This window comes from Heteronotia binoei, chromosome 21, assembly GCF_032191835.1.
Source record: "Heteronotia binoei isolate CCM8104 ecotype False Entrance Well chromosome 21, APGP_CSIRO_Hbin_v1, whole genome shotgun sequence".
In the NCBI taxonomy this organism is placed as follows: domain Eukaryota; kingdom Metazoa; phylum Chordata; class Lepidosauria; order Squamata; family Gekkonidae; genus Heteronotia; species Heteronotia binoei.
Genome location: NC_083243.1, coordinates 34,932,140 through 34,946,420, shown reverse-complemented (window position 1 = coordinate 34,946,420; position 14,281 = coordinate 34,932,140). Strand labels below are relative to the sequence as shown.

Genomic DNA, 14,281 nt, shown 5'->3' with positions numbered 1-14,281 from the left:
TATGATACTGGCTGATTTGTTTTCAATTCCCTTCCTAATAATTCCCAGCATGATGTAGGCCTTTTTTATTGCAACCACACACTGCCTTGACACTTTCAGTGAATTATCTACCATGACCCCAAGATCTCTCTCTTGGTCAATCTCTGCCAGTTCACAACTCATCAACTTGTATTTGTAGCTGGGATTTTTGGCCCCAATGTGCATTACTTTGCACTTGACCACACTGAACCTCATCTGCCACGCTGATGCCCACTCACCCAGCCTCAACAGATCCCTTTGGAGTTCCTCACAATCCTCTCTGGTTCTCACCACCCTGAACAATTTAGTGTCATCCGCAAACTTGGCCACTTCACTGCTTACTCTCAACTCCAAATCATTAATGAACAAGTTAAAGAGAATGGGACCCAGTACTAAGTCCTGTGGCACCCCACTGCTTACTGTCCTCCACTGCGAAGACTGCCCATTTATACTCACTCTCTGCTTCCTATTAATTAGCCAGTTTTTGATCCACAAGAGGACCTGTCCTTTTACTCCATGACTCTCGAGCTTACTAAGGAGCCTTTGATGAGGAAATTTATCAAAAGCTTTCTGGAAGTCAAGGTAAACAACATCTATTGGGTCCCCTTTGTCCACCCCCTCAAAGAACTGTAACAGGTTAGTGAGGCAAGATCTTCCCTTACAGAACCCATGCTGAGTCTTCCTCAATAACTCGTGTTCATCAATGTGCCTACTCATTCTGCCCTTGATAATGTTTTCTACCAACTTTCCTATTGAAATCAGACTGACTGGCCTGTAGTTTCCCGGATCTCCTCTGGAACCCTTTTGAAAGATGGGGGTGACATTTGCTATCTTCCAGTCCTCAGGAACGGAGGCAGATCTCAATGAAAGATTACATATTTTTGTCAGGAGATCTACAAGTTCAACTTTGAGTTCTTTCAGAACCCTTGGATGTATGCCATCCAGATCTGGTGACTTATTAGTTTTTAATTCGTCAATCAGTTGTAGGACCTCCTCTCTTGTCACCTCAATCTGATTCAGGTCTTTAAATACCCCTTCCAAAATTAGTGGTTCTGGAGCAGGCAAACACTTCTCATCTTCCACCGTGAAGACTGAGGCAAAAAATGCATTCAGCTTCTCAGCCATTTCCCTATCTTCCTTCAGTAATCCTTTTACCCCTTGGTCATCCAAGGGCCCCACTGCCTCCCTGGCTGGTTTCCTGCTTCTAATATATTTGAAGAAATGTTTATTGTTGGTCTTTATGTTTTTTGCAATATGCTCCTCATAGCCCCCTTTTGCCTGCCTGATCACAGTCTTGCATTTGATTTGCCACAGCCTGTGTTCCCTTTTATTAATTTCACTTGGACTAGCTTTCCACCGCTTAAAGGAATCCTTCTTACCTTTTACAGCTTCCATTTCTTTATTTGTTAACCATGCAGGTCTTTTCTTATACCTGTTTGTTCCTTTCCTAACTTGTAGTATATATTTTATCTGAGCTTCTAGGACTGTAGTTTTAAACAGCCTCCAAGCTTCCCCAAAGGTTTTGACTGCATTTACCTTTCCTCTTCACATGCCTCCTCGTCTCAGAGAATTTACCCCTTTTAAAGTTAAACATGGTTGTGCTGGTCTTTTGGGGCAACTCCCTATTTATACAAATGGTGAAATCAATAACGTTATGGTCACTGGTCCCAAGTGGTGCAATCACTTTTACATCTCTCACCAAGTCTTGGGCATTACTTAGGACAAAATCCAGGATCGCCCCACCCCTGGTAGGTTCTGTGACCATCTGCTCCAAAGCACAGTCATTGAGAGCATCTAGAAACTCAATCTCTTTCTCTCGACCAGAATGCATATTGACCCAATCAATCTGCAGGTAGTTAAAATCACCTATTACAACACAGTTTTTACGTTTAGCCACTAAATTTAATCGCCCTCTATCTTTTGATTTGGTGGGTGATAACAAACTCCCATAGTTAAATTTCCTTTTGGGCCTCTATTTGGATGCAAAGCATGTATAAGAAAGTCTGTCTGAAAGCCCATGCCAACACTAACCCTGCTGAAATGTAATGTTATCCCCTAATCCTACACCGATTTGCTTGGAAACAAACTGCACCAATTTCAACAAAACCAGTCAAAAACCAGTGTTACAGAGATCAAAGCCTTGCTGGTATATAATTAAATGGTAATCACACATCAGTCAGATTTTACAATAAAACTTAAATCCTTACCCTCTCTCCATCAGATCCAGGTTTTACTGCCCTTATGGTCAGTTCCAAGAGCCCCATATCCATAACTCTAACATAATCTGAAAAAGGCAAAATAAATATCTGTTAAACATAAGTTTATCCAAGGTCTATTCTCTATTTCTCTCACAGCAGCAGACAGGTTTCTACTGTGCTCCATTTTGTCCTTCCAACAACCCCGTGAAGTAGGTTAGGCTGAGTGTCAATTTGAACATTGGTTGCTGCAGTCATAGTCAGATATCCTATATATATGATGCAGCTGGCTTTAAAGCAATCTGTCTTCCTACCCCACCCCAAAGTTGGACTAATTTCCAGTCTACAAAAGAAAAACCCTTTAAGTCAACTCACTTAACCATCCCTTTAAAGGTTACATTTCTAATTACTCGTTGGAATTTGAACTGAAAAAAAAGGTTGGAATAACTACTGAGGTGAACAATTTTGACTATCATACTCTTCAATCGTCAACATCAGGGAAATTTACAACAGCCCCCCCCCCCCAGTCTTGCAATATTTTAAAGTTCAAAATTTACTGACATGCCATGTATACTTGGAACAGAAATTAGAGTACTTTTTCTGCTTCATGATCAGCAAAGCATTGTAGTGCATGAAAGTTAAAACACACACACAAAGAGTCTGACTTGCTATCAGTGACTGCGCTTGATCAACACAGGCTCATCTTTCAATAGCCTTCCTTTAAACTTTGTATGCTCAGTCCAAAGGATTAAACACACTTACCTCTTTGGTTCATGGTGACAGCATTACACTTGTCCGACAAATGCAAAGCAGCCTCATCCAAGATTATTCTACAGCAAAAGCAGATTAACAAAGAAAATGTGCATTTCACACATAGGCAAAGTGTTGCTATTTATACAGCTTTATCACCATAGATGAGTCTTCCTTCCTAATATCTTGGTTTACATCCACTTCTCTGTTATAATTACAACTGGCAAGATCAGGAAATCCTGATATAATAGAAATCTTTATGTAAAAATGTCTTAAAATGTTTCAGTTTAAAAAAAACCCAGGACATATTGGATACACAAAGCTTGATAACTGGTGAGAAGAGGTTTATTTGCACTTGTGGGAGAGTATTCAGAGATAAAGAGATTATGACTTGGATTTTCGGGGAATGGGGGAGGTTGTCACCAAAACCAGCAATTTTGGGATTACCCAGATTCTATGACAGTTCTTCCACCAGAAAAAAACTCTTCCTCCCAAGCCAGTAGCCCATGGAAAGGTTACTAGATATTAGCAGTGTGAGCTGAGATATGTAGTTGTTAACTGGTAACAGCCCACAGAAGTTATATGGTTTTCACTCAACACAGATCTAACACAGCTAAAAACTAAAATCCCACTTTACATCCAGTTTTGCAGTTCTTACATAACTGTCTAAAAAAGTGTACCTGAGAGTAGATGAAGATTTATCCAGTGCGACGCTACTTGAAATGCTAAATGTTTCAACTGTAAGAAGAGATCTGGTGGGCAAAAACAGAGGCCTACCAACAGAAAAGAAAGAAAAAGATGAACAAGATTTCTAAGTAAGAAAATTGTTGAAAGAATTCAATTTTTTAACGGGAGATTTGATGTCTTGAACCATAATTTAGCCAATGTATTCAAACTGACATGATATTTAACTTACCAATAATTCAAAGCACAACTCCAGAGATGGACGTGAAATGTTGTAATAGAGGTTGGAGGATTATATCCCAACACAGGCTCATCAGAAATGTTCAAAAAATATAAAATCTACAATTATATAAATGCAAAAGTTAAGGCTGCTGTACTCTGAACAAGCAATGAAACATGACATGCTTTCACAAACACGTAAGATGAGAAAGGACAATAAATGTGCTGTAAAGGCCCATTTCGTTCAGTAAATATAAGGGAGGAAGGATAGAAGAGAATGTTTCTTCTTTCTCTCCCCACCCTTCATTCATATATCATACTGAATATTTCTTCGGTAAATGGAGAAGGGTAGGTTGGATGTACTACTGGAGGGGAACACCAACCTCCTATTCCCCAGAAGGGCCTCGTTTATACTGAATATCCATGTTCAGTCACAAATGGGGGGTGGGAAAAAAGAAAAGGGAAGAGCAGAGGAATATTTTTACTAGGTGTAACATCCTGCTGAGGATTTATTCCCCCCTTCCTGTCCTGAAGGTACCTATAAACATTGCTGATTTAGTATCTAGTGTCTATCTTTGGTTGTGAGTTTGCCGTTGTCTTTCCTTCACAAGCCAGAGCTAAAGTGATCTACAGATACTTAAACAAAACAACTGCTATGCTTTAGTGAAATCCATGCATCAGCAAGGCACAAGGAAGGATCTCACCCCATATCTTCCAATTTTTATTATCAGATAATATTGGGATGGAAGTTTCTAGCAGCAGAAACTACTGACTCCTAGTATACTGTCATCAGTGGTGAAATAATCCTTGTAATAGCTGAGTAATAAAAGTAACAACTAATGGGGCTTTCAGTAATTTAACATACCTGTTCATGCCAGCTTAAACCTGAAGGAAGTACTCTGTGTTGAAGAGTGGCTCCTCGCAGGCCGACAGCAACTAAGAACTCCTGCAAAATAAAAAAAAAAGTGCACCAAATCTGTTTATGCTTTCGAATTTCAGCTTTGAAGTGAAATTTTTTCTTTCCGTTTCTATCTATGGCAACACTTGACATTGCAATGCCATCAGAATGTCAGCTACCAATAACTGAAGGGGATTAAAGTCATACACGGATATAAGGTTCAAAGTTCTAAACAACAATAAATCATATCAAATATTACCACACTTTATTTTACAACTGACAAAATGGGCTTCGGTTCACAAACGTTTATGCCACAATAAATCTGCTCATCCTTAAAAGGTGACAAAGTCCTCTATTAGTATTTATTTGATTTATTAATTGCCTTATCCCAGCTTGAACCAGACTCTGGGTGATGCGCATATGGTTTTAACACAGCTACCACAGTAAGTTTTGCTGCAATTGTGAGTTCCATCTTTATCATCATAGTTTGCTAAATAAAATGAACAAACAATGCCAAGAAACCAAACGAGCTCATATAGAATAGATCACATGAAGGCAGAAGTGTGCATGCATGCATATATGTGACATCAAATCACAGCCATATGGCAACCCCAGTGGAGTTTTTAAGGCAAGAGACCAACAGAAGTGGTTTGCCACTGCCTTCTTCTGCATAACAACTCTGGAATTACTGAGTGGTCTTCCATCCCAAACATTAACCAGGCCAAACCTGCTTAGCTCCCAAAGTCTAACAAGATTGGGCTAGCCTAGGCCATGCAGGTCAGGGGCCATTTGCATAAGCGCATGTATGATATGGGTTGTTTCCTATCCATCATGAGTTCAAGGAAGATCTTTCCTACCTCCCCCTTCAGCTACATAGTTGCCACTGACAAATTTCAGTTTGAGGAGGAGGATGAAGAGAAACAAGTGGCCAGTTCTGCTGGGCTCCATTCCACTTCCTTATTTATTTATTTATTTATTTATTTATTACTTTACATTTATATCCCGCCCTCTCCGCAAGCGGACTCAGGGCGGCTTACAATATCATAAAAACAATCAATTCCATAAAACATATAAAAACATAGTTCACTTATCAATTTAAAACTATTTGCGCTGTCTCAATCCAGTCTGGCGGTATTGGGTTCTGACTTGTCTGATCCAGTCAAAGATGTGCCACTCACTTGCCTCTGCTGGCCAAAGGAGTCCACTCAAGAGATGGGGGGGGGGGGGATATTGGTCAGGCTGTTTCTTGACCCTCAACCATTTTGCTACACTGCACACAAAACACATGCAGCTGGGCTCTTTAGGCATTGTACAGGAATGGTGGTATCTGTGCAAACAACGACAGCAATTGCTGCAATATTCTAACCATAAGGTGCTGCCGTTGTCTTCCCTTTACAAGCCAGAGCTATGGATCTTTACCTCCAGATCCTGCTCTAGCAGCACCACTGCCCTTCAAACCACAGTCCCAGCCCCACATTTCTTCCTCACAGAGGCGCCCCAGAACCAACTTTCTGAAGGTCTCAAGATGCTGCTGGGCAAACAATGGTGGTGGGAAAGCCATATCCGCAAGTGCCATTCCACTTGCAATTCACAGGGTACACCAAAGGACTTATTTTTTATATAAGGATCCTTCTTAAATCACATCAATATGGTAAGAAAAACCACAAAGGCAATCTAGAATGACAAACTGTTACTGGAAAACAGTCTTTAAAAGAGGCCTTAAAATAGCTTTATGGAGACACTTCAGTACCAAAGAAACTAAAGGTCTAAAATAATAATTCCCTTTGGAAATGTGTATTAAAATCTAGCTGAAAGCTTTGGAAGAAAGGTATGCATTTGTGCAAATGATTGTACGAGAAAAATATTTAGAACCTACTTTCTAACTACAAACCTTTGTATTGGTCTCAGATTTATTTGACTGTATCTTAACTGCAACAGACAGCATACTTAAGCAATCCACTCCCACACCATCTGATGAAGTCCGACTGAGGCTGCCTTCTTCAGAAGCATAAATGGTAGGCTCTAACCAATGAGGATGTGTCGTAGTTGGTAGTCTGATTTCAGATGGGAAGACAACACCATCTACTATACCTGCAAAAAGATTTATTTAGCATTAGATGGTCCTCTGAAGTAACATCCATCAGAGGAAAATGCATTAATTTACTCTACAGCTGGAATAATATCTATAAGCATAGGTGAGATTATTATAAAGTTCAGTTACCTAAAAAGGAGCTCTTTCATTTTGCAACACAGAGTCTTGTCACAGGCATGCATTGCAACTTCTAATTCTCGTTTTCCCACAATTATTATATTCTTTTGGCATGTCGTGCACTCTTTATTCTTAAAGAATCCACACAATTAAAAAAAATACAGAGGAAACCTTTCCAGTTTTTTTTTCCTAGACTTTATCAGTTTGAATACTACATCTAGACCAGAGCTGTATTGAATGAGTTTATGCAACTCTTTTATTAGACTTGCATGTGCAATGTAATTAAACTGGATGCACATCCTGGAATTGAGAGGCACACCTTGAAAGAAGAATGCTCTAGAGCATTAAACCTGAACAATTTCAAGATTCCCCCCACAAGAATGAATAAAAAAGTAATAGATATATATTGTAGAAAAGGGGTAAAACCAGATTTATGTAAGATGTAATTGTTACATTTGAAAACCAGATGAAATTCGCAGGCCAAGACACAGTATATATTTCAATTTCAGTTGCTGCGGAATAAAGAAACTAATGGACAGGTCAGCATCATTCCGTCCTGTTGTCAACTTCCCAGAAACACCCTAGTGGCAACAGTACACTGAATAAGAGAGACCTTTGATACAATCCAGCAGAGATGGATCAGCAGCATTGCCTCACAGTATTAGGAAACAATATGGCATACAGAATAGTTTTTAACTGCCATTCACCTTGCAGGATCCACAAACCCTTTCCAGATAAGAACATAAGAGAAGCCATGTTGGATCGGGCCAATGGCCCATCCAGTTCAACACCGTCACACAGTGGCCAAAAAACCCAGGTGCCATCAGGACATCCATCAGTGGGGGCCAAAAGCCCTTCCACTGTTGCCCCTCCCAAGCACCAAGAAAAAGAGCATCACTTGCCCCAGACAGAGAGTTCCAACAATATGCTGTGGCTAATAGCCACTGATGGACCTCTACTTCTTATGTTTGTCCAATCCCCTCTTGAAGCTGACTATGCCTGTAGCTGTCACCACCTCCTGTGGCAGTGAATACCATGTGTTAATCACTCTTTGGGTGAAGAAGTACTTCCCTTTATCTGTTCTAACCAAACTGCTCAGCAATTTCATTGAGTGCCCCACGAGTTCTTTTCCTTTGGAAGATAGGTGTTATGCCATTTATCACATGGCCTAGGTAACTGAAAGAAGCACGTTCTTCCCAACTTCCACAGATTTGAGCTCAACAAATTACAACAAATTAATACTTCGATTTTTTTCTTTTTACCTTGATGATATAAACTGAGACTACCAGAGTGGAGACATATATAATGCTTGTCTTCAAAGCCTTCATACTTTGTAACACAGAACAAAGAACCACTGCTGAATTCAAACCAAAATTCTCCATGTTTGCCTTCTAGAATATTCCCATCATCCTGCTAGAGAAAGGATAAGAAAGATAATCAAATCCAAATGCATTAGTGGTTTGGAACTTCTTGCAACAAGATAACAAAGGGATTTTTTTTAGCAGTAACAGTTAAGACAAAACATATCTAAGAGCGCAAAATTCAAGTCCAGTGGCACCTTTAAAACCAACAAAGTTTTATTCAAGGTATAAGCATAATTCTTCAGATACACTGAAATGGAAGTTACTATTCCATTTATAAAAGTAGAGGGGCAGCAGTAAATTAGCATAAGCATAATAAAGGCTGTTTAACAGATGCAAGGGGCAAAATGAAATAACAAGCTTAGTTTATATGGTCACCATTTGTTTGGGTTTAATTCCAGGGGAAAACATAGTGAAGGAAATAAATATCTCAAAACTGGAGATTGATGTGCAAATGTACCCTTCTTGATTGTGGAATGCAGAGAGTAATTAACAATAGGTCTCAGGTAATTACTCTCAGCATCCCACAATTAAGAAGGGTACATTTGCACATCAATCTCCAATTCTGATGTATTTATTTCCTTCATTCCCCCCCCCCCCCTACGCACCGTTGTTTCAGACCAACATGGCTACCCACCTCAATATATCTAGTAAGAGGCTTAGAATTCCCCCTCTCCCCTTTCCATGTCACCTAAGGCTTATAACAAAGGTTTACACACTGTAAGAAACAAGACAAAGCTAGTTGCTTTTCTCACCTTCACATCTGTGAATATTGATACTAATCCATGATTAACATTCAAAAGAACTGAAAGAAAACTCTGAGTGTTCCTGTTTTGGGATTCAACTTTTTTCTTCCTCCTTGAACAGTAGTTGGGATCGAGCGTAGAATAATACTGTAATGTTTCCTCTTCGGATCCACTCTCATCATCTACAAGAAAAACAATGTATTTAAACATCCATACAACAGATCCAAGTGGGCAACCGTGTTGGTCTGAAGCAGAACAAAGTAGGAGTCAAGTTACACCTTTAAAACCAACAAGGTTTTATTCAGAATGTAAGCTTTCGTGTGCTCTAAGCACACTTCATCAGACGAGGAATCAGGTACAAGGAGCAGAGCTACATATAGCTCTGCTCACTGTACCTGATTCCTCGTCTGATTAACTTTGCTTAGAACACACAAAAGCTTACATTCTGAATAAAACTTTGTTTGGTCTTTAAGGTGCAACTTGACTCCTACATCCGTTCAACAATATACCAAGGACAGTTGATGACATTTTTCAACATTAAGGAAATTATAGTATCTGTAAGGCAGGTTTAAATTTTCCCTTTGGAGAATAAGCAGCAGTCCCAACTCCCTTTATCAGTTTAGCACAGGGGTGTCAAATACCCAGCCCACAGGCCAGATCCGGCCCACCCAAGGCTTTGATCAGGTCAGTGGGGCTCTTTTCTCCCCCCTCCTCCCCCTCCTGTCCTTACTCTTTGAAGCTCCCAGGCTCCTTGAAGCTTCCAGGCTGAGACTCTTTCAGTTTCAGCCTGGGAGCTTCAAAGGCTCTTTGAAGCACCCTTTGAAGCTTGCAGGCTGAGTTCCAGGTTCTTCCTGCCTTTCTTTGCTGGCTGCTGCAAGGAAAACGTGGGGTGGATTTTAAGATCCATTCCACATTTTCCCTGCAGCTCTGTCTGTACTCTGCAATGATTTCAAATGGAGCGGAGATGGTTACATTTTCAGCTTCCCTATAGCTAGTTGAAACTCATGCTTCCTGGATTTGTATCCTTGCAAACAAGGGCTGATGCTTTCAGCCAGTTTATCTCTTTTGAATGGACCTAATCTAGTGAGTACTCAAATGTGGGAACCCACAGCCAAAGGGGGAGAAGTTTACAATGCCATTTAATTGTTTCTACAGAGTCAAAGCCTTGTGCTTTTTCTTGATGTTTTATTTTAAAAATTGCATTGCCAAATTCCACTAGTCCCCCACCTTTCCAACTTAAACCACTGGAAGAGTTTTAAGCATGTTTGTATTTTAAGTTTTAAAAAATATCTTTAATTGGCTTTGTCTGTGTCTATTATAAAATTTATCTCTCCACTACCTGGCATTATATTTTATGACATTCATGACCCGGCCCCACAAAGTCCCATTTGTGTCAGATCCGGCCCTTCTAACAAATGCATTTGACACCCCTGTTTTAGCAGCTCCAGCTGCTTGAGATACATTGACACATACAGACTTCCACACACGTGCACTGCAATTCTAGAGGATTTATACAGTATATTACCATAGTGAATTGTAGATTTGAACTGACTAAAACTGTCTTTACTAAAAGTGTTGATTAGCTGACTGGCCACTGAAAGTCCAACACCGTAAGACAGATTTTCAAATGTTTCTACAGGGGATGGAGCTGTGGGTTCCCACAGTAATAAATCATTGCTGATCCTAGAGGGGAAAAAGGAAAAGTAATACATGATTACATTAATTCCCTACTTATGGAAGAACATGAACACAATTCAAAAGAGCAAGACTGTGATTTAGAAAAATGTATTCATAAAGAATTTTGTAATATTATATTTCCAAATAGAAGTATAGACAATTGGCTGCATTTAAATTAGAAACATTGATGCTAAAAAGCTCAACCTTTGCTTGCATGGTAAAAATGAGGCTGCATTATACTACATCAGACCACTGGCCATCAAGTGGCATTAACATTTACTTTCTGGAATCTCAGGCAGAAGTTTTCCACACCACCTGCTGCCTGGTCCTTTTAACCGCAGGTGCTGGGGATTGAATTTGGGGCCTTATGCATGCAAAGCTGATGTTCTTTCTCTGAGCATCTCCCCAATTCAGCAGGTTGAAAGAAAGAACTGACAAGTGAAGCCAAATCAATAAGTTACCGACATTCCTATCATCTTGAAAGTGCCAACTATTGAAATATTTGTTTAGAAGCTAAAAAAAAATTCAAGAAAATAAACTGTAATGGTATCGATATAGCTCTTTAGAAGTATGATAATATAGAGCTCTTTAAAAGTAAGATAATGCACAACTACTGACTACAATCCATAGAATGATGATTGTCTATGCCCTTAATGCACATCTAATGGGACTTGCAAGCATTTCTTATTTGAATGCTGACCACGTTCCCTATAATAATCTGTCACGAGGAGCATCCATTACAAAAGAGACTTGCCCTTAATGCACCTCTAATAGGACTCCCCTATGATCATCTGTCTTGAGGAACATCCATTCCAAAAATGACTTGCCAAATAGCAAGAGGACGCAGAGGGGCTTTGTTCTGGGAACACGGAAGACATTTTAAAAAACACATTGGGTATACCGAACTAGCTGTGTGGTTCTCTAAATGACTGCCATTTGTCTTGTTTTCACACACAAACAGATTGATTTAAAAAAAAAATACAGGTCATATCTCCTAAGAAGACTAAAGCTTAATACTTGCCTATTGTAAAGCTTCTCATAAAAACTCTTGTTTGGTAACGTTAAGCACACATTTGGTAGCATGAGTTCCAGTACATAATGAGAATTGCTGATGGCTTTATCCTGAAACTCAATCATCTCCACAGCGTCTCCTGGCATCACCATCTAGACATGAAACAAAATCTCAAGTAGGCAGAAATAAAACATAGTGAGGAACACCCTCAATTAAAGCACAGCCACAAATGCAACTTACTAAGTCCTCCACCCTACTGCAACAATTACTGAGGGTATACTTTCTGATTCCCACTCAAGCAGGCTGATTTCCACCTTCAATACTTCCACTACTGGTTCCAAGGTCATTCGTCATCTGAAGATCTCAAGTCCTTCTTTTAAACCACTTTGGCTAAAGGAAGGGGAAGCCCAATTATACTTGGTAACTGATCAGAGACTCGAAGCACCTGAAGCACTTTTTGAAAATGGATTAATCAAGAGCCTACAAAAGGTCACTGTACATGTTCAAGTAATGGACCTGTGCAAGCTGTGACCTACCTAGATTAATGCAATCCACCAGCCACGTGTGGCAATTTTCCAGGTGCTTGGCAACCCCTGCCTCTGCACTACTAGTCAAAAACAGGGACACTCACTGAGGCTTGGCCATACATAATTCATAAATGACATTTACCATGGTGATTCACAAGTTGTGCACTCCTACCTTAGGGAACTTGGTTTACAATCAGCTGGCAAAGCCTTAACAAATAACTAACCACCACAAATTGTGCCTAAACCTACTGGATGCAATTAGTTTCCCGAAGCCATGTTAATTTGAATAAGCATATATATATATATATACCAAAATAATCTTTTGGCTCATAACTGAAAGTGCATGAAGTATCTGGCACTTATTTCAGGGAACTGTACTGTTCTCTGTACAACCTGGTATTTGTAATTCTCCTGTTCATTCATCTACCTGGCAAGTGAAGCTTGCAAAGCAGAACCCACCCCTTTCCCATACAGACCACAAGAACTGGACACCCTTCAGGTATCTGTCAGACTCCCCACTACAAGAATAACTGAGATGAGCCTAAATAGGACCCTTCATGCTTACTTCTTCATTCTCAAACATGACCCTACGAGAGGAAAAGGGGGACGGCTCTGGTCTTCTAAGATCACACACATCCTTCAGGGAATGAGAGCCACCTTCTTCTTCCTCTTGAAAGTGGCCATCAACTTCCTCCTCATCCTCAGCAGTTACCCTTTCCAGAATGGAGTGCACAGCAAGTGGGTTTATTTTTAGTACAATCCTAACATTCAAATAAGAAGAGGAAGTACGATTAGTGATGAAACAGGTCTTTGAATTTTAGAGCAATTAAAAGGTATCTGGAGTTTGTGAGATTTAGAAGATGGCTTCTTCCATTTGGCACTGTGATCAAACACACTTATTGCATAACAGATGTTTATTTATTACATTTGACTTTTGAGCTGCCCTCCCCTGAGAACACGGCTCAGGGTGGCATACTACAGTAATAAAGGTATTGGTAAATTTCTACCGCAAAAAGTGATATATTTGGCCTCTAAATTATACCTGTTTTGCCCAGATGTAACTCAGCTGCTGCCAGCTTGCAAGCAGACAGCAAGAACTGAGTTATAATTGGCCTAAATTTGTTCTGCCATTCCAGGTCACCCACACATTGCGCTTTAACACACAGTCTGGATTTGAACTAGGATCTCACAGAACATAATCCAACAATCTAACCTGTGCAGCACAACCTTCTACTGTTCTGAACCATGCATGGAGTGCAGAAGATCCATCTAACAGGGACCACAAGTAGACCAGCTTAATTATTAAAGGAATTAACAGGATAAATCCTTTCTATGGTGACCGCAGGGACAATTTTTCCGTCTCTCTTTTCCTGCCTCAGCCCTCTGAACTCATGCTCTTGAAGGTAAATGGATCCCCATGAACAGCAGGGGTGGTTGGAGTGGGGGGGGGTCTGCAATGGAAAGGGCGACTCAAACTAAAATTCTTCAATGGCAGAAAGGATTCTGCTAGCAAAATAGATGGTTAGAATAAGCCCTTAAAGCTACTTTTACTACCACCCTTCTGTAACCATTAGAGTCCCAAGTCTGTACTACAATGATCAAGTTCGTGAGATTTAGAAGATGACTACTTCTTCTGGCATTGTGGTCAAATGCACTTATTTCATAACAGACATTATTTATTACATTTGACATGTAAACCACACACCCCTCCGAAAAGAGGGCTCAGGGTGGCATACAACAATAATAAATTTACAAATCCAGGGTGCTTTTTTTTTTTAGAGAAAGCCCAGCAGGAATCATTTGCATATTAGGCCACACTCCCTGACACCAAGCCAGCCGTAACTGAATTCCTGCTCAAAAAAAGCTCTGTACAACTCTTACAAAAGAATCCCCCCACAAAAAAAAAAAAATTAAACAAAGCATGTAATACAATTTACAGCAGCCTAAACCAGTCTGATACAATAGCACAGGTACCGGTGTATTAA

At 40.0% G+C, this 14,281-nt stretch overlaps 1 protein-coding gene across 4 annotated transcripts in view; it reads right to left on the bottom strand.

Annotated features, from left to right (window-relative positions):
- Nucleotides 1-14,281, bottom strand: part of ATG2B (autophagy related 2B) — a 70,721-nt gene that overhangs the window by 26,144 nt on the left and 30,296 nt on the right. For 2 of the 4 annotated variants that reach the window (XM_060263213.1, XM_060263214.1), the window contains exons 17-27: nucleotides 12,862-13,057; nucleotides 11,779-11,921; nucleotides 10,606-10,763; nucleotides 9,090-9,262; nucleotides 8,236-8,386; nucleotides 6,656-6,855; nucleotides 4,732-4,812; nucleotides 3,880-3,986; nucleotides 3,644-3,736; nucleotides 2,995-3,043; nucleotides 2,226-2,324 (exon numbers count right to left, since the gene is read on the bottom strand). In XM_060263213.1, the coding sequence (XP_060119196.1) occupies nucleotides 2,226-2,324; nucleotides 2,995-3,043; nucleotides 3,644-3,736; nucleotides 3,880-3,986; nucleotides 4,732-4,812; nucleotides 6,656-6,855; nucleotides 8,236-8,386; nucleotides 9,090-9,262; nucleotides 10,606-10,763; nucleotides 11,779-11,921; nucleotides 12,862-13,057 (1,450 nt within the window). The remainder of the gene's footprint in view (nucleotides 1-2,225; nucleotides 2,325-2,994; nucleotides 3,044-3,643; nucleotides 3,737-3,879; nucleotides 3,987-4,731; nucleotides 4,813-6,655; nucleotides 6,856-8,235; nucleotides 8,387-9,089; nucleotides 9,263-10,605; nucleotides 10,764-11,778; nucleotides 11,922-12,861; nucleotides 13,058-14,281) is intronic. The other 2 variants (XM_060263215.1, XM_060263216.1) reach the window with 2 other exon arrangements.